The 19,801-nt window shown below is 35.7% G+C and overlaps 1 protein-coding gene across 1 annotated transcript in view; it reads left to right on the top strand.

The window, feature by feature from the left end:
- The window catches only part of LOC129233772 (sorbitol dehydrogenase-like), a 51,216-nt gene extending 32,193 nt beyond the window's left edge, over positions 1 to 19,023 (top strand). Inside the window, exons 5-8 of the mRNA XM_054867751.1 lie at positions 3,348 to 3,466; positions 6,935 to 7,000; positions 11,776 to 11,951; positions 18,322 to 19,023. Of these exons, the coding sequence (XP_054723726.1) occupies positions 3,348 to 3,466; positions 6,935 to 7,000; positions 11,776 to 11,951; positions 18,322 to 18,597 (637 nt within the window). The 3' untranslated portion in view covers positions 18,598 to 19,023. The remainder of the gene's footprint in view (positions 1 to 3,347; positions 3,467 to 6,934; positions 7,001 to 11,775; positions 11,952 to 18,321) is intronic.
- Positions 19,024 to 19,801: the final 778 nt, after the last annotated feature.

The raw sequence follows: 19,801 nt of genomic DNA, 5'->3' as shown, positions 1-19,801 counted from the left end.
GCAAAAACAACTTTTGAAGCATCATTCAAAATCAAATTCGAGTTTTTGTTGAAAGGAGAATTTAAAATTATGGAAATTATTAAATTATTATAAAGAAATATCTAGTTGATACTTAAAATACACCACCAGCTCTGTCATTCCATCCAAGGACTGCAGTTTCGTGCGTTTTAGCACCCATCAGCCTGGAATAGGAATCACATGAGCTGGAGGCGAAAAACCTCTTAAGGGAGCCAAACAAACTGGTCGCTAATGCAGAATTAGCAAACCAGATGAGCGACCGCAGCAATGGTGTGGTTCAACTCGAAGATTGATGGCAAAGCTAAGGTATTTTGTAGTAAGTTACCGCCCTTCTCAATCTTTGAGTTGAACCACTCCATTGCTGCGGTCGCTCATTTGGTTTGCTAATTCTGCATTAGCTACCAGTTTGTTTGGCTCTCTTGGCTCCTGTAAGATATCTAGTTGATGTTTTAATTTATATCTCAGTTGTATTATATACAAAAGGGGCAAGGGGGGGGGCTAGTGCCCCCCCCCCTTTGAAACGAGAAATTCCTTGCTTTTAGTGCTTTTTTCTTTGCAAAAATGGTTAAAAAATCTCTTTTCCAGTCAGTTAATAAAAACATCAAATTTTAATATGTCTAATCTGTACTGAAATCGGCTTCCATAGATAAAATGTTCTGCTAAACCACGAGGAAAATTTTTCAGCCCCCCCCCTTAAAATTTTGCATATGAGCGCCCTTGTGTATAGTTTTTTTAATCTAGCCAGTTATTTAATTGAAAAAGAGGGGGAATCTCCCCTCTCTGTGCCATTGGTTAGATGTTGTTCAAAACAGTGTTCTCCTGCTTTAAAAATTTCTACAACATTCTAACAGAGTTAGAGCTGGAAAGCTGTAATAACTTTTGTGGACATTTTTTGAAAACAAGTCAATTTTTTTTTCTCTTAAATGTAAGGAATTGAGGCACTTCCAACGATAGCAAGATGTTCTAAAAATGTTTTGAGTTACTTTTGTTTTAGAAGTTAAATCTTTTGCAGAAAATAATGTTTACTAATGGTACCCTGCCAAAAATTTAAAATTCCAGAATGTTGTTACGATCAACTGAAAACCAGATCGATTGATTCATCATGATCAACGGGTTGCCTACCGCTGGTTCAAACTGTAGCTAAAAACGATAATAATAGTGCTTCTAAAGAATGTATGTAAAGGCGAAACAAAAGTTGAACTTTTTACAAAACCTGATGCCAACTAATCGTGCCAACAGATTAACTGAAGCAGATTGAGCTAGGTCGCACCATAAAAATTTAGTGGGGGAGGGAGAGTTTTTCCAAATAAAACTGATCTGGTCACTTGTTTATGTGCAGACTTAAAAATCAGGTTTCAACTTATAGTGTATTTTTGAAAAGCTCTAAGTAGGTAGATTTAAAAATTCGGTTTTGGTGACCGGAGGTTTTGAGAGGTTTGATGCATCAAAGTCATGGTTAGAAATATCAAAATTAATTTTTCATTTGCCAAGTAAAATGGTTGTATTTTAGTTAATTATTGGCAAATAAAGAATTTTTTTTCTGAAAGTGTTAAGAGACTGTAGATGATCAAAACTTTACTGTATCATAATATTTTTGAACTCTGAATGGAATTCCAGTTAGTTGTATCTAACAACTTTGTAGTATATGTACAGGGGTGTCTCTTGTATAACACAGTTAGTTCGTTCCGTGTAGTTTCGAAACCGTGTTATACGAGACTGTTTTAAAAGTAGCATTTTTACTCATTTTTGATACTAATTATGTATGCGCATGATTAAAATAAGGTTATAAGATGTATCTTGTTGTATCGAAACAGTGTTCCGTGTTCTATCGAAACAGTGTTATACCAGACTTAGAAATAATGTAAATCAAGGGATGTGTACCATGTTATATCGAAACTAAGTTTCGTAAAAACTTATTGGAGTTATCAACCGTTAACGGAATGTATTAAACAAAAATGAAATTCCGTTTTTTATAATAAAGGGTGTCCCAAAATTAACGCAAGATTTGAATTTGCCGCCATTTTTGCAATAAATGGTTGGCAGCCATGAAAAAAGAACAATTTGACAGCTGAGAGTTTAGGGCAATCAGAAATGGAGCGTCATACGATACAATAACGTGCTTTCATTATTGAACAATTGTTTCAAAAATATTGAAAGTTGAGGCTGGTCAGGCAGTTACTGTTATTGGTATCGCAACACGGTAATGCACAGGTGGTTGTGGGCTTGTCGACATAGACCTTTGAATTCAAATAACCCCATAAGAAGACATTTAAATCACACGATCTAGGGTGCCAGTTTTGACAGGGGCCAATCCAGGATTTTTTTCTCGCTACCTATTTTTGTGAAAGTATTGCATCATTCTATTTTTGTGAAAGTTTTTTTTATCAGCATTGGTTTTTTTTTTTTTTTTTTTTGAAATTTTAGAGGCATGCTAATTTTTGTAAATGAGAAGCATAACAAGTGAAATTTTAGTTCGAAATGTGTAAATATCATCTAGTATTATTTTTAACAGGTTTCGTTTTTTGGGGAGGGGGAGCTAAAAATCTAAGAAGTACGAAAAATATCATCGTAATTTCATCTTAATGGGCTATGTACTGGGTACAATATACGAAATTATGAGAAAAACGGTTTCCCAAAACAGATGTTGAAAGATTGCGATAATATCGCATAAATACACTTTGGTGAGAAACAGCTAAAAATGAGTTAAAATACCACAAAAAGTTTTCTATTTAAGCGATTGTTCATATAAACCTGCTTATAATTTTATTTTATGAGTAAATTTTGTTTTAAACAGAAGCAAATTTTATATTTTAAAGTGCGAATTTTTGTGAAATTTTTGATGTTTTCGTGAAGTCACTGATTTTATAACTTGATTTTTGTGAAAGTACCGATTTCAAAACAAGATTTTTTGAAGGTACCGAAAAACGGTAGCAAAATCAGTCTGTATTGGGCCCTGTTTGATCACCGAAATGAGATATTATTTGACTAGGAAATGCCAGTCATTGAAATGTTTCACTCTCTCTAGCTGTATGGTACAATAACACCCCATTTTTACTAACCCTAAATTCTCAGCTGTCAAATTGTTCTTTTTTCATGGCTGCCAACCATTTATGGAAAAAAATGGTGGCAAATTCAAATCTTGCGTTAATTTTGGGACACCCTTTATAACATTCGAGTTATATCAAAACCATGAAGTATTAAATTCAAGTTTCGTGTCGTATCGAAACCGTGTTATAATACAAATTTGGTACCGTGTTATACGAGAGATGCCTGTATATGTCTGTAAATATTTTGTCAGTTTTTTTGAGCTGGATCTTCCATATTTGCAGGCTTCCGGAACACGTGAGCCTGGAAGAAGGAGCCCTGTTAGAACCCTTGTCTGTGGCCGTGCATGCCTGTGAAAGAGCCAGAGTCACTGCGGGGAAAACAGTCCTGGTCACTGGGGCTGGTGAGTTACATTCTTTTGTTTTGCATTCTCATTTTTTCAACGTCATTAGGCGAGGGTGGATCTGGAAATTTTTCATCGAGCGGACAATTTATACTTTTACTTCTTACTGCAAGTCTGGTTTACACATGCTAGGGGGGGGGGACTGTATCATTTTTTGATAGTTAAAATATAGAGATTTAGCCATGGTGGGCAGGCCATGGCTGCTTATCCCGAGCCTATTCGTTTCCCTCTCTGTTACCAAAGTTATTCTAAAATTACGTTTTTTAGAACTTCATTTTAGTAATACTTCTGGGGGAATATTTCAAAGCACCTTGCCTTGAGCATCTTTGAGGGCTGTTTAAAATATTTTTTGGGACTTCAGTTTCGAAAAATTATTGGAAAAATTTCTTTAAAAATTACCTGAACCCTCATTCCTTCCCCTAACACAACCCTGAGATTGTCTACAATCACTTCTTACAAATTTTGCAAAATTGCTTGGGGAATGACCTCCAAACTTCTCTTCCTTCCAATGTCACTCACCAAAGATCAACTAAAAGTTTGCCTTTTGAAACTTAAAAAGTTTCAGAGAGAGCTTTGAACCCTATTCTTTTCCCGTAATGTTGCATTTTGAGAACTTAAATTCGAAAATATTATGGTGCAGAGTCCCTCGTGATAGGTGTGATCTTTCAGGTACGTCTGACTATTCAACTTTGCATTTGTAGGCAGTAGGCAGTAACAGGACTCGGGGTTGTCCTGGAATTCCTGATTTTTTTTTTCCGTGTCTGGAATGTCCTTGAATTTTACACAATGTCCTGAATTCCTGAAATTTCAAGCCTATTTTTTTTCCAAAGAATTAAAAGTAAGTTTTCCCTTTAAAAAAAAGTTTGCAAGAGAATGTTTGTATTTTCTCATTACCACACTGTCATTCACTTTTAAACCCTACGATTAACCAGTCTCCTCCGCTGATCATGTGGTTCACCAAGGTTTATCATGTTTTGTAGAATTCCTTCTGCCTGTTGATCAAAAGAGTTTCTGGCATAGAGTTTCTGAACGGTAGATCGCATTAAAAGTTGCGCTCACTGATCGGATGGTCCGAAGGCAGGGACGTGCTTGGGTGGGGGGGGGGGAGACACCTGTTGGCCCAGGCCTGGGCCTGAAGGGGGCCCCGAGATTTTAAAATGAGGGGTAAAATATATGTAGGGACGTTGGGGGTAAACAATATGGAGAGTGCCCATAAAAGTCATTTGTGGCCATAAAAGTGATCAATAGTGATGGGCTATAATTCTCCAGCATAAAGCAAGAAGGAGAATAGCCCAAGTTTTGCAAAGAATAATGATAATTCAAAGCTATTAAATTAGCAAAGTGTAATACGCGATTGGAGTAGTCGAACTATTAAATAGAAATTTATCTTCTGCTGCATGAAGAATCTTATATTAAGTGACAAAAATCATTCTTTAAAATGTCAACGATTTATTAAACAATTAACAATTGTAAAAGAGAAAATGAGAAAAAGTAACTTGAAGAATCAATAACTCAAAGCCATACGCAAAATTAAAGTATAATCATGAACTTTGTAGACCTATTATATCTATTTACTAATTCTATTAAGTATTACCGAATATTCCATTGAAGAGGTTTTCATGATCTCTATTCATAGATCTCTAATACTAACATTTCAATAATGCATCGCGAACACTAAGTTCGGCGAGTTCTAGTAGAATCTATTAGATCACATCTAACTACCAATCAGAAAACTAACTTCCTATTAATCCATTCCAAAAACTGTGAATGGCTATCTCGATGGCTGAAAAGTCAAGAGCCGAAAACCCCAACTGCAAACTGCAAGTTGGCAAACTAAAACATCTATCGTAGATGCGAGGAGTGAAAAAGAGAAAGAGTCATATCACACGAGCGTATAAATACTGCTTTCCCAATTAGCATAACGCGTCATCTCAAGTTCGACATGTGCGGAAAAGACGTGTGCAAAAAGCTTCTAGAATGCCTGAGAACAAGTGACGTCATCTGACCTTCAATAAGAATCGCTTGTCAAAGCGAAAAGAATATTACAACGCGAACAACGCTAACATGCATAGTAAGTTTACAATTAAATAGCTTTAGTTTGTAAATGATGAGATACATATAATTAAATAATAACATTGTACTTAGGATAAACTTAGTGTTTATCAAATAGCCAGCGTTATACCTCCAACATAAAAAAATATTAGTTAAGAGGGTTGCCCCCCCCCCTTTTTGCCAAGGAGGATAAAGCACCACCTTACGTTCTATGTGCTAGGGAGCTGCCCCACCCCTCCGAAATTGGATCAAAACCCTTTCAAATTAACCCTCCTTCCATCACCTAAATTTTTCAATGATGCAACCTGCTCCACGGATCATATTCCCTCAAATCTTCATCAAAAGTCATATTTCTTTCTGCAAACAAGTTCAGCGCATTACCGTATAAGCTTTGAATATATTGTTCTTTTTGAAAATGAACAAAAAGTTCAAAATAATGATATCCCAGTGAACATAGTCGATCCTTTGAATTGTGACGCGCTGAATTCATGCCACAGGGGGTTGTGAAGGTTTTGCAGGAAGAATTCAATCTTCATTTAGTTAGACGTTGGGAGAAATATTAGAAATCACATGGGCAGTGATTAATTAATCTGTTCAATGCTAGTTACCACATAAATTTAACAGTTTTCCATCAAAAATGAAAATAAAGTGTTTCCTTCCAAGAGGAGACCCACAGTAAAACTCATTCTGTCCCAATTCAAAGCTCCATTTTTATTTTTATGAAACAATTACATGAAAAAATATAAAATACGCTATTAAGTCAATTCTTCATTCTTTAAAAATGCATTTCGACAGTTATACATGTATACTGTAGGTTTCACATGTGCTCCGAAAGCCGTCCGTAAAGATAAGAATACTGTCCTGGAATTTTTAAATTTGAACTCTGATCCCTACAATAAATCTTCAACAGTTTACTAATTTAAGTTGTCCTGGACAAATATATTTTTTTTTTTAATCCAAAAGTAAACAGTAAACTCCCAATTATGCATGTGGCCTTTTACATGCTTTGTGGTTTATCTGTGGTCTTTTCACATTGAAAGATTTATTTTTAGTGCAGAATCTATTTTAAGAAAGTCTTCATGTTTTTACTTGTACAATAACGTTTTTCATTAACTGTTGTATTCAATGTTCGGAAGGTAAATGATTTTACTTTGCAGAATATCGCAAAGTATTTTGCTTTGGGATACATTGCTCTATCAATGTTTTCGTTCTTAATGAGAAAGAAGGTTTTTCATTACATTTTCTTCACATCAAGTATCAGTGACATATTAATCTACTTCAAGTGTTGTTCAAAGTTGTATTTTTCTGAGGCTGAAATGAGGTTCTTTGGTGAATCCTCGAGGCTCTGTCTGTATTTTTCATTGTGCCAGTACTGGTTTTGGGAATTGAGTACATTTTGCCTTTTCATTTTTCTAGGACCCATCGGTCTCTGCAATCTCCTGACAGCCAAAGCTCTGGGTGCTACGAGAATTCTAGTCACAGGTAAGATCCATCAGAATACTTCGCTGTAGCTTTTCACTGTCAAAGGGAACAGTCATACCAAAGCAATATGAAACAGGGTGGTAACACAACCAGGAAATCAGGGAATTCTCAAGGAGATTTTTAATTTCTGGAAAAAATCGGGGTATTTTAAAAATTTCTCTAAAATACAAAGCTTGTTTTTAAAGTAAGGTCCGTTTAGAAATAAAATAAGAACGAGTATAGATAGAGCAAAGACATTTATTGCACAAAAATCTACCACCCTTACGCTATATTTTGACATTGCTCCAGTGATTTTCCAAGCATTTGTCATAGCGTGGTACAGGTTTTTGTATACCTATTCGTACAAATTTGCCGCCTGTGTAGACGACCATAGAACTCTCACAGGGCTTTGCCTGGGACGTTTTTTAACATCCTCTGGTCTTCCCCCCACCTCGCTCGCAGCAACTTTCATTTGTATCGGCCTCTAAAGTCATTCCTAGGTGGTCTGTGGCACAACAGCAATAATGATCTCAGAGAAGACCCCATAAGTAGACCCCATGGTTGACTACACAGGCGGCAATTTTCTACGAATAGGTATACAAAAACCTGTACCACGCTATGACAAATGCTTGGAAAATCACGGGAGCAGTTTCGAAATGTAGCGTAAGGGTGGTAGATTTTTTTTGCAATAAATGTCTTTGCTTTATCTGTTCTCGTTCTTTTTTTTTATTTCAAAACGGACCTTACTTTAAAAATGTCCCTCGTACATTGACAGGAAAGGTTTTTTTTTTTTTTTGCCAAACGAAAAACATTCTTAAATTATTTTTAACTGCCACAAACCAGCAAAGCCAAAGCCTCGAGATCAAACCAAGAAAAAAAAAATTGTGAAACTACCTCAAATCAGATATGCTTCTTTTCATTATTTTTTTATTTACTCAAAAGTTCTGATGATCGTGTCGGTAGTTATTAATACTATTTTAATATTTTGTTTCATACAGCTGATGATCTCAACATTTTAGCATCTGTGTTTGGAATTGTATTTTGTTACTTCCTTTTACAAAAAAGGAAGTATTGTGTTCATGAAAAAAATTTCACTCAAAAATTGACCTTAATTTCCATTTTGTTCACCCCTGAATGAATGTTAAGTTTTTTTTTAATTCGACCACATGTGCATATGTACCTAAGAACATATAGACGCCGCAAATATCCATTTTAACGATTCCCGAATTAATTACAACAAGTTTTCTCGTGACGTCTATACACGTATGTATGTGCGTATGTATGCATAACTGAAGAACGGTATGTCCTAGAAAGTTGAAATTTGGTATGTAGACTCCTAGTGGGGTCTTGTTGTGCACCTTCAGGGCCCAATACAGGGTGATTTTACTACCGTTTTTCGGTACCCTTCACAAAAATCTTATTTTAAAATCGGTACTTTCACAAAAATCAAGGTATAAAGTCAGCAGCTTCACAAAACTAACTTTGAAAATCGGCACATTCTAGAAACAATATTAAAAAATTCGAAAATTTTACAAAAATCTGTATTCTAAAATAGAAAACTTGTTTTTCTGTTTAAAGCACAGTTTACTCATAAAACGAAATGCTAAGATGATTTATATGAACAATCGCTTAGGTAACAACTTTTTCATAGTAATAAACTCATTTTTAGCTGTTTTTCGCTAAATTGCATTTACGCAACGTAGCATCAGTTTTGGGGGATGATAATTTCCTGAATTGTACACAGTACAAAGCCTATTGAGCTGATGCACAATGGTAATTTCCCTACCTCTTAGCCCCCCCCCCCTAAAGAAAAAAAACGTTAGAAATAATAGTAAACGACATTTGAACCTTTCTAACTACCATTTAAATTGCTCTAATTTTCTTAACAAAAAGCAGAATGTGCCTTTGAAAGATCCCAAACACAATGTTAATAAAAAAAAAAAAACTTTCACAAAAATAGGTAGTGAAAAAAAAATCCTGGATTTGACCCTGACCTCCCCTTTTGGTTTCATTCGGGTGTTTTTAAAGGGGTCTTTTGCATCTTTTTGGGGGCATATCATTGTTAATTTCAATGCAAACTGAAGAGGTGTTATAATTTGCTGGACACTTGGTGATATATCGCCAGTCTTTTGGTCGCCAAGTTGGCGACAAGTTTGGCGATTTTCTTTTTATTTAATCTGGTTTCAATTTGGCCGCTGTTGGTGATACTTTGAGAGTAAACTATTGAATCCCATTAAAATTGCCAATAATGGGGAAATGACATTAAATTGGAGTAAAAGGAAGTCACGTGATGCACACAGCAGCACGTTTTATTTACTCAAAAGTTCTGATGATCGTGTCGGTAATTGTTAATACTATTTTAATATTTTGTTTCATACAGCTGATCTCAACATTTTTGCATCTGTGTTTGGAATTGTATTTTGTTTTTTGATTATTATTAAGCTTCGTTAGAAGGCTTGTAAATAAAATCAGTTTGTTTTCATTCAAACCTTAATCCAGAAATATTTAATTAAAATCATCTAATCATTTTTTGAGTGCGAGTTTTCAAATGCCGCAGGTTAAATATTGAGCCAGACAAAATTTAATTAAACGAGCTGATGTGTGCATCACGTGACTTCCTTTTACTCCAATTTAATGTCATTTCCCCATTATTGGCAATTTTAATGCAATTCAATTGTTTACTCTCTAAACATCACCAACAGTGGCCAAATTGAAACCAGATTTTTAAAAAAAAAAGTCGCCAAATTTGTCGCCAAGCTGGCGACAAAACTTGGTGTGAGCATTAAGTGTAGTGAATTAGACTTACTACACCGCTAGTAGAAGTGAACTTGCAAAACATGTCCACAGCCTGAAGTTGAAGAAAAGGAAAACACGTGGAGCATTTTTCCTCAAGGAAAATCTGTATTTATTATCTTCAGAGATTGCTTAAGTTGTAGAACAACATCTTCATTGATATTTAAAAAACATTTTGAAAAATAAATATATCAGCCGCTATGATACAACGAAACAAAGTTCAATTTACGAACATGCTGGTTCCATGGAATATAAAGCATTACCGTAACACACAAAATAGGCCTAAAGGCATTTTAGAACTTTAAAATTGACATCACGTTGTATTACGACCTGCCAGGAGTAAAGAGCACTGGCAGACATCACGAAGTCACGATAAATTACTACATGACGGCTATGAGAGGTGAGAGAGAGCGAAAAAGATCGCTCAAAGTATTTAAAGTCTTCACATGGCTTTCAAATCAAGAACATGCAAAACACAAGATGTGTTGCCAATGCAAGAAAGTTAAAGATGTGTTGCCAATCAAAAAGTAACTCAATCTAAAAAAAAAAACTCTCGCGGTTATAAGATTCAATGAACTGGTGACTCGGTTCACCCAAAAGTTCATTCATTTGACCGAGTTATCGCGACCGATCGCACGAATGATGTCACGACGTGATGCAATGTTTACGTCGAAAAAGGATTGATTCTGCATGATGCAAAAACGTATTTTTAATGATCCTTTTTCTTATTTATCAAATTAAGTGATTCTTTCACTTTTTGTGAAAATTTAAATTAAAAATCTAACAGTTGGGATGAAACCCATTTCTAATAACTTCTTAAAAAGCTTTAAAAAAACAGCTGCACTATTTATACGAGTTGCCGGGATAAAATGAATATCACCGGTAAGAATCATTTTCCTATTATTCAATAGACTAACTCTATGAAACTAACTTCTAACACAATCCCTTGTGAGGGAAAAAAAGAGTGAAGTCTTCCGACTACACAAACATTGTGTATTAGATTGCAGAGTGCAAGCGGCGGAGAGACAAAGATCAGATTCTCTTTTATCTTCCACCTAATTACCATATCATTCACTAAAGACCAGATGCCAACGCCCACTACACGTGTCTAATGCGATTGGCTCGAGTCGGCAATGACGAGATAAGCCCCTCCTTCTTCAGCGTCACACTCGTGCCACTCCCCTTCAATGACCTTCACGCTTGCGGACGAAAAGAGAGCAAGATGACATCCGATAAATTTCCGATTAAGAAATCGGTGAAAAATACGATGCAGGAAAGTACTGATACTAGATTAATATAATGCAGATTGAATAGGTAAGAAGTGAGGAACATAATCTACCGTATTTTCCTGCATATGATCCGCGGATTATCTGCAAAAAAAGGGCAAAGTTTATGAGGTGCGGATTATGCGCAGCCGCGGATTATCTGTGATTCCCCCCCCCCCCCCCAAAACACCAACGCATTGAACCTCAATATCTTTACAGTAGGATTCACCGATCGAGACCGTACGCCGACCGAATGTTGTTTATTTTACGAAGCATGCATGTTCTTCTTCTTCGCTGCCTGCCCGTATGTTGGTTTTTTTACGTTGCTCGAATTTTCCTCTTGGTGATTCAGGTCATGTAAAATAAGCAAGATTACAGTGAAATAGGTAGCCATTTGCACAAGATTAGACCGTTTGCTCCTTTGTCTTGACTTTTGTTTTTCAAGTAATTAGAGTACTATAATCAAGATTTCAAGAAGAAATCATTATGTTTTAAATTATATTATGCCTTCAAAGTAATTACTTTTTCACGTTTTTAGTTTAGTTGCTCAAATGGTATGTTAAATTCAAACTTGATCTTTTTACGTCGTATTATACGAAGCTTTTTTTTTTCTTCAGGCCGATTTTCGAACCCGCGGATTATAGGCCGCCCGCGGACAATACGCAGGAAAATACGGTAGCATTTTTATCTAACAGTGAGTATCCTCGCGAATGACTGTGTGTGTGTTCCTTTTTCCAGACATCAGCGAGAGTCGCCTGGAAGTGGCCAAGAAGCTGGGGGCCAGTCATGTGGTGTGCGTGGGGGGGAAGGATGCCGGAGCCTCTGCGGAAGAGATCAGGTCCTCCCTCGGAGCTCCCCCGGACATCACCGTGGAATGTTCCGGAGCAGAGAGCAGCGTCAGACTGGCCATCCTGGTGGGTGCTTTGCTCCTTCGATGTGTCTATGACAGGGTTTCCGCTACGGTCGCATTTTTCGCGAAATGCGATTAAAACACTCTCTCGATTGCGCAAACAAAGTAAAGCATTTTCGCTTTTTGCTCAAACAGAAAATAAATTGCAGTAGGAGACCGTTATAACGCACACCTCGGGACCAGAGCTTTTGCGTTATACAGGTTTTTGCATTATATAGATCATTTCACAAGTTTTGAAACTAATATTCGGAATATATCTATATATTAGCACTTCAGAATGAGTTTTATCTGCAATGAGTATTAAAGCACCAATATTACACTTAGTCATTCACAAATAAATATGTTGCACAATCAAAATCCTGTACTTTTGCTAGCTTTAATGGTTTGCACAACAGCTGCATTTTCAAGAGCCAGCTGGTATTTTCTGTTTACTATGAGTACTCATTTTCAATTTAAAAGCTTTGAAATAAGATGGAAAGATGAAAAAATGTTTCAAAATTTAATTTGCCTAGCAATTTTTATTTTTGCAAAGCAAAACAGAGGGATTTTTTAAACTTTAAAACCTTTTGTTTACTTCTGAAAAGTTGTGCGTTTTATAGAGAATTGCGTTATATAGGTCAGCGTTGTAACAGTCTTCTACTGTATTTAAAAAAAGAGAGAGAAACAATGTATAATCCAAGAGAGGAAGCAGCATGACGATAGTCAACTTAATCTTTTTTAATTTTAAAATTACTATGAAGTCACCAACACTGAGTCTTCCGGCATTATGTCCTTCTCGATAGCATAGATAACTAGCTCTCAATAACTGCATTATTAGGAGGAAGAGAGTGCAAGGTTCTAAAAACCAAATATATGTAGTTTTTTTTTTTTTTTTAATTTTACGTTTAAAAAAAAATAGCCGCTGTACTTATTTCTTTAAGTATGCCATAGAGATTAAATAAGAATTTTATTTTGAACTGGAGATGGAAACACTGAGACATTTAGAAAGATATGCGAATGTGTAACACTTTAGCATTTTGCTAAAATTTTTCCCACAATTTTAGCTTTTATGCTGAAGAAGTTTTGAACCCAACTTTAACCCTGGTCTATGATAATGTGCATTTAATATGGCTCCGAAGCTGTCCTAGACAGCCTTTGCAACTTCGACAGCCTTATCTGTATAGAGTAGGTCCACTGGGTCTTCTAAGACGATGTTAAAAAGTTTGGCCTGAATTGCTAGTAGAGGTGCGACATTGATGCAAAACATCGATGTTTAAAAATATCGATATTAGAAATTAAAACATCGATGGTATTGATACCAGGGTTGGGTTTTTTGCCGGCAAAAAGGTATTTTTGCCGGGACAGTGGGAAAAACCGGCAAAAATGGAAAAAACGGCAAAAACCTAATTGCAAATAAAGTAGCATTATAGTGTTAATCAAGAAATAGTGACAATATAATATAAATAATGCACTTTAATATTTAAGTTATGTCTCCCCATGTTACTTCTAATTTATAAGGTGAAAAATAAATAAAAAACAAATGATGGGATTGCAAAACTTAAGATTTTAAATGTTTGCTAAAACAATTTTTTCAGAATCAGCCAACTTTTATTTCTTTTATTTTATAGTTGCACCTTGATTAAGTATACTTTATATAGATATTTAGCATTCTGTAAAAAATGCTATAGTAAACAAGCTAATTACATTTTCACTGTAAGTAAATTATTTGTCTTAGATGTTACAAACTGAAATTTTATGTTAATGTTTAAAAATTTAAAAGTAAAAATGCTCCATAACTTTAAAAGTAAGTTAAACCTTAAATTTTTTTTAACTATAAAAGTAATTAAATTAAAATTTTATCAAAACCTTTTCATGCTATTACTTTTATATAAAAAGGAAAAAAAAACTGTCCGTACTTTTTTACCACAAAATCTATTTTTGCCACTTTGGCAAAAACCTATTTTTGCCGAGCGGTAAAAACCGTGGTTTTTTCCGCCCCCGGCAAAAACTTGCCAACCCTGATTGATACATCGACCAAAAAACATTGATGTTTCCAAACATTGATGTTTTAAAACGTCGATCTTTTTATCAATGTATAACATACATATTTGAATATACTACACTAACTTAAGCAATACAAAAAAAATACGTACCCAACGAATATATTGGAAATACTGAACATCAAATCATGAGTATAATTTAATAAGAATAATTTCGCAACATCATCTACGGTAGGACAAAAATTGATAATAAGACAAGCACCGGTTAGTACAAACTAGTTATAGTAATAAGGAAATATTCTCAAACTGAATGAAACTAAAAGTAAATTTACGTCAAAAAAGAATCTAAGAAAAAATGTATCATAGCACTTACCATCAGTTGAAGGATGAGAAAAAGTTGTGCTAATTATTTTAAAAATACAAAATTAACTCTAACAATTATTTTTAAGAGCAAGAAATATGTGTTGTACTGTTAGTTAATAATTAAACACAAATTTCAAATAAGAGAGGGACCACTTGTTGGGGGAAATGGATAAGTAACCCCGAATATTGGTGTTGACAGTTTGGAGGAAACGAAGTTCGCTTACTTCGTCCCCCACAAGCGAATTTCTCCTTTCGCAGACTATCCCACCAGTTGGAGAAACATATCTTTCCGATGGAACAGAAATTGCCATCACTATCAAATACTTTAAAGCAGCTTTTACCTGCTCTGAAATTTTAAAGTTATAATTTTCACCGTAGTAACGTATAGGATTTTCCTTTAGTTTAAGAACTGGAGCCTTGAAATAGACTGCAAGTTCTGGCACCAGACTACCAGCGTTAGGTTCTTCCAATAGCTCTGACCTCTTCCTCACTCTCTAGTTAATCTTCCACTATCTTGTAGTGATCTTTCCAAAAATTATCCTCCACACAGAAAAATTGTTCTTATAAAACGGGTGCAAAAAAATGATTTTTTTTTTGGCAACTCCATAAGTAAACTTAATTACCTAGCGAGAAAATTGGAGCAAATTTTATGATAATGTTCAATTAAAATGCAAAAACATCTACATCGAAAAAACATCCAAACCAAAACATCATTGGTCCAATAAACATCGAAAGTAAAACATCGACATCGATGTCGCACCCTTAGTTGCTAAGCAGCTGAAGATGTGTTGACGAGACAGCAGGATGTCATCTGGGCAATGAGGATAAAAGTTGATGTAACTACGCTGTCCGTCCACAGAAATCCTCATCCCCTTTAAGTGATTTGTCCTAAGTCTGGTTATAGTCAGGGCCGGATGTAAGGGAGGGCAGGCGGGGCTACCACCCCGGGGCCTCCACAACAATGGGGCCCCCACAGTAAAATTTTTACAAAATATCCTAACTTTCACGGGTTAAAAAAATTTTACGTTTTTTCTCCTAGTCTTTTTTTTTTTTTGTATTTCTACAAAGAATGCTCGCACAAAAATAATAATATTATCGATATATCAGAAAGCCCCGATTGCAAGTATCCATTTACTATCAATTTTTTATTTGATCGAGCATTTCAATGGCTTTTTTTTTTTTAAATTCATTTAATTTCTAATTTGCACCTATGAGTTAAAGAGAAATAAAGTAAGTAAAAAAAAAAATCAGAAAAAGGGTTAACTTTGCAGGTTGTCCTTACAACTGCTCGCTTCTTGAGCTCAAAAATGTAAAAATTATTTGACGAAATGACTTGAATGGAAATTTTTTAAATCGAAAATATCGGATATATACGTATATATGAAAATATTCGGATATACAGTAAACTCCCGATTATCGGCGGTCGGATTATCCGCAGTTTGGATTATCCGCGGGACTTTTAACAATTTTTTTTTTTCTTCAACGGTGGTGACTTGGATTATGTTATTGCATGTTTTTAGCTTTTTCATATATTTTTTATAATCAGTGTTATTGTTTTTCCAATAATTTTTCTGTATGTGTGAGTTTTATTCCTATTTTTTAGCTATTGTATACACCAGTATCGTTTTTTACTTATAATTCGGATTATCCGCGGTTTCGCTTATCTGCGGTTACATTGCCACCCTAATCTGCGGATAATCGGGAGTTTACTGTATATCAAAGTATCGGATATTTTCAAAAATAGGATGGTCTTTTCGAACCCTGATTAGGGGCCTCCACACTTCCAAATCCGGCCCTGGTTATAGTAGTCAATATGACTCTGTCACAGTTCAAATCCGGAATGGAGTTTCTTTTCGCTTGTTGACCGATTAGTCTTCGGCCAGCAACAGCGTTGACGTCAACGAGGGTCAGGGAGTTGGATGGCTGAGGAGAATTACGGGATGCCTTTGCTGGAAATTCGATATCTTGACCGAATATGATTATCCGGTCATTGTTCGGTTGCAGAAGAAAGTCATTAAAAATTCATGTACGAGGGTCGATCCAAAAATAATATTCTCATCCATTTTACGAATATATACAGCACTGTCCATTCTCATTGAAATTTACATTGTTCGAAAGAAGAAACCCTTCTCTAAGTTTATACATAACTAGTGGTACCCGCACGGCTTTGCCCGTAATAGAAAATTAAAAGGTCTTTTGGTTCGCCTGTATATTTACATATAATGTATGGTGAATTCTCTCGCCGATTGGCTTGGTTACGGTTTCACGTAATGATAATTTCGTTTTTTTCTCGTCCATCTTATGATAATTTTGTTCTTAAAATTGGAATGGAAAAAGAACCACATCGAATTTTCGGAAAATCGCTTCGAGGTGCACAGCCCCATGCTACACACTGACTTTGTGCCGAATTTCATGAAAATCGGCCGAACGGTCTAGGCGCTATGCGCGTCACAGAGATCCTGACAGACTTTCAGCTTTATTATTAGTAAAGATCACAATCTTTTTCTGTGTGTTATTGGCGATGGTGCCCTAACTTCTGTATCAAGTGTCACAAAATTCCACCGCCAGAGTGGGACATGACAGTCAACAGAGCACTCCCTTCTCGAGTGCAGTCCGGAGCTCGAGTCTAGCGATTACCACTTGTTTCCTAAGTTTAGGGAACGCTTCGATGGCCGACGTTTCCGATCAACGACTAAGTCGAAAAAGGGGTGAAACGCTTCCTCAAAGTGTTGCCAGTGGAATTCTGTGATACTCAATACAGATGTTAAAGCACCGTCGACAATAATGCGCAGGAAAAGATTGCGATTATGTGTAAATGTAGAGGAACGTTTTTTCTTTCAAACAATGTAAATTTCATTGAGAATAGACTGCTGTATATTTGTAAAATGGATGGGAACCTTACTTTTGGATCGACCCTCGTATTTCAAGTCTAGCTACCTAATCAGTAATCATTACCAATTGATAGAAAAACTGCCAAGCCTAAAGCTTGATTTAAGATCTGCATTAACCAAAACTACACCAAATACTAAACAAATTAAAGAATTGCTGAAAAGCAGGTGTTTTCTTTGAATGATTAAAAGTAATGAAAAGTATTATTCTGTTTGGTATTTTAAAGGGAAGAAATGCTTTAGCTAACTTGTTTTCAGACAAAACACTTTCTGAGCAACAGCCTCAAAAAAGTTTAAAAGAACTGTTAGACCCTCCACAGACTCACTGTTTACCCTTTTCCACAAATTGTTTTATAACTTTCAGCTCATAAGGAATGTGTTGCTGAAATTGCTATTGCCATTTCTTTTCTAAAATATTCTTAGAAGTTAAATTTCAATAATGCACAATAATGCGGTTCTCGTTAGAGGAAGTTATTTTGTTTTATTCTTAAAAAAGTCTCATTTTATTGTTTTAAAAATCATTTTATAGTTGAAAACAAATGTTTTTCTTTAAAAAAAATTGTTTTTTTTTTTAATTTTTGTTTTTAATGAAAAAATCACAACTTTTTAAATTTACATTCATGGATTTTTTAAAATCATTATTTTGTTTAAAAACCAGTTTTTTTTTATTCAACTTTTTGTTATTTTATTTTCAAAGCCCTCACTTTAATTTCCTATGTTAAAAAAAATGAGAAAAAAATTACATAATTTAAAATTTTTTCAATTTTACTATTTTTTTTATCGCAAAAACCATTTATTTAATTTTGGAAAACCACACTTTTTTACTTAAAAGAATCATTTTTTAACTTAACTAAAAAAACCATAATTTTTTGAATTTACATTCATAGATTTTTTTTGTCATTTTTTGTTTAAAAACTAGTTTTTTTTTTTAAATTAAACTTATTTTGTTTTTAAAATCCTCACTTTTAATTTTTTTATACTAAAAAATGGAAATATATAATACATATATATATTTCAACTTAGTTGTTTTTTTGTTGCAAAATCAATTATTTAATTTGTAAAAAAATCACTTTTTCAATTAAAAGAATCATTTTTTTCAAATTCAACCAAAAAAAAATCACTCTTTTTTTTCTCCCACCTGCAGGTGACCAAGTCTGGCGGCACTGTGGTCCTGGTGGGCATGGGGCCCCCCGAGATCACCCTCCCCATCGTGGATGCGGCCATCCGGGAGGTGGACGTCCGGGGGGTGTTCCGCTACGCCAACTGCTACCCCACCGCCCTGGAGCTGGTGGCCAGCGGGAGGGTGGACGTCAAGCCCCTCATCACCCACAGATTCAGACTCGAGGAAGCAGTTCGGGCCTTCGAGACGGCCAGGTCCGGGGAAGGGGGGGCCATCAAGGTCCTCATCCAGAACAAGTAGTTCCCGGGAACACATTCCCGAAGTTCAGTGCCTTCTCTCCCGAACTCTCAGATAATGTATATTTGTTGTCATCAAAACAACGAAATTCCCTTTAAAAAGTGATTTTCCAGTGATTCAAATTTCAAGAAAAATCCCTGCAGTGATTGTGATTGCAAAGACAAAGCCTTTTTATATAGGGTGTCCCGAAACAACCGCATAAACTCTGCACAGCTCGATTCCTTGTTGACTGTACATAAAAACTGCTCCAAGAAGCGTTCCTGTACAATCATTAATTTATGGAAAAAATACGAAGAACAAAGTATGATGTCACAGCTGGTCCAAGGGAAAAACACCTTATTGGACATATCAACAGGGCTCATTGTCCTCCTATATTTCCTTACCAACTCCTTTTTTTTTTTGTCGGATGTTAAATGCTGCCCAAAAATGCAAAAACCTTTGATTCTTTTTTTTTTCTTTGTCCCCTTCACTGTGCACTCTTACATTGTTAATGTTGGCATATGTACTAAACTTCTGTTTATTAATCCTCCTCATAGTGGACGTGGCCATCAGGGAGGTGGACGTCCGGGGGGTGTTCCGCTACGCCAACTGCTACCCCACCGCCCTGGAGCTGGTGGCCAGCGGGAGGGTGGACGTCAAGCCCCTCATCACCCACCGATTCGGACTCCAGGAAGCAGTCCGGGCCTTCGAGACGGCGAGGTCCGGGGAAGGGGGGGCCATCAAGGTGCTCATCCAGAACAAGTAGCTCCTAGCCACATAGCTGCCAACTCTACCAATTTCCTAACTCCCAGATAATGTGAATGTGTCATGAATTTTCATCAGAACAACAAAATTCCCTGAAAAGGGGATTTTTCGGTAATTCAAATTTCGAGAAAAATCCCTGCGATGATTGTGTTTGCGAAAACAAAGCCTTTTTATATAGGGTGACCCAAAACGACCACTTAAACTCTGCACAGCTCGATTCCTCGATGGCTGTATATAAAAACTGCCCAGAGAAGCATGTACGATCCGTAGTTTACGAAAAACCAAGTATGATGTCACAGCCTGTGCAAGGAAAAAACACCTTATTGGACATATCAACAGGGCTCATAGTCCTATTGATGAATATATTTAACTTTTTATACAAAAAAATACAAGAAAAATTTAACCTTTTTTGCAAGGTGATTGAATATACTTAACTTTTTATACAAGAAAAATTAAAAAAAAA

The sequence above is a fragment of the Uloborus diversus genome, unplaced genomic scaffold (genome assembly GCF_026930045.1).
Source record: "Uloborus diversus isolate 005 unplaced genomic scaffold, Udiv.v.3.1 scaffold_710, whole genome shotgun sequence".
Lineage (NCBI taxonomy): Eukaryota > Metazoa > Arthropoda > Arachnida > Araneae > Uloboridae > Uloborus > Uloborus diversus.
The sequence above is the reverse complement of the archived record's forward strand: the minus strand, read 5'-3'. Positions and strand labels throughout refer to the sequence as shown.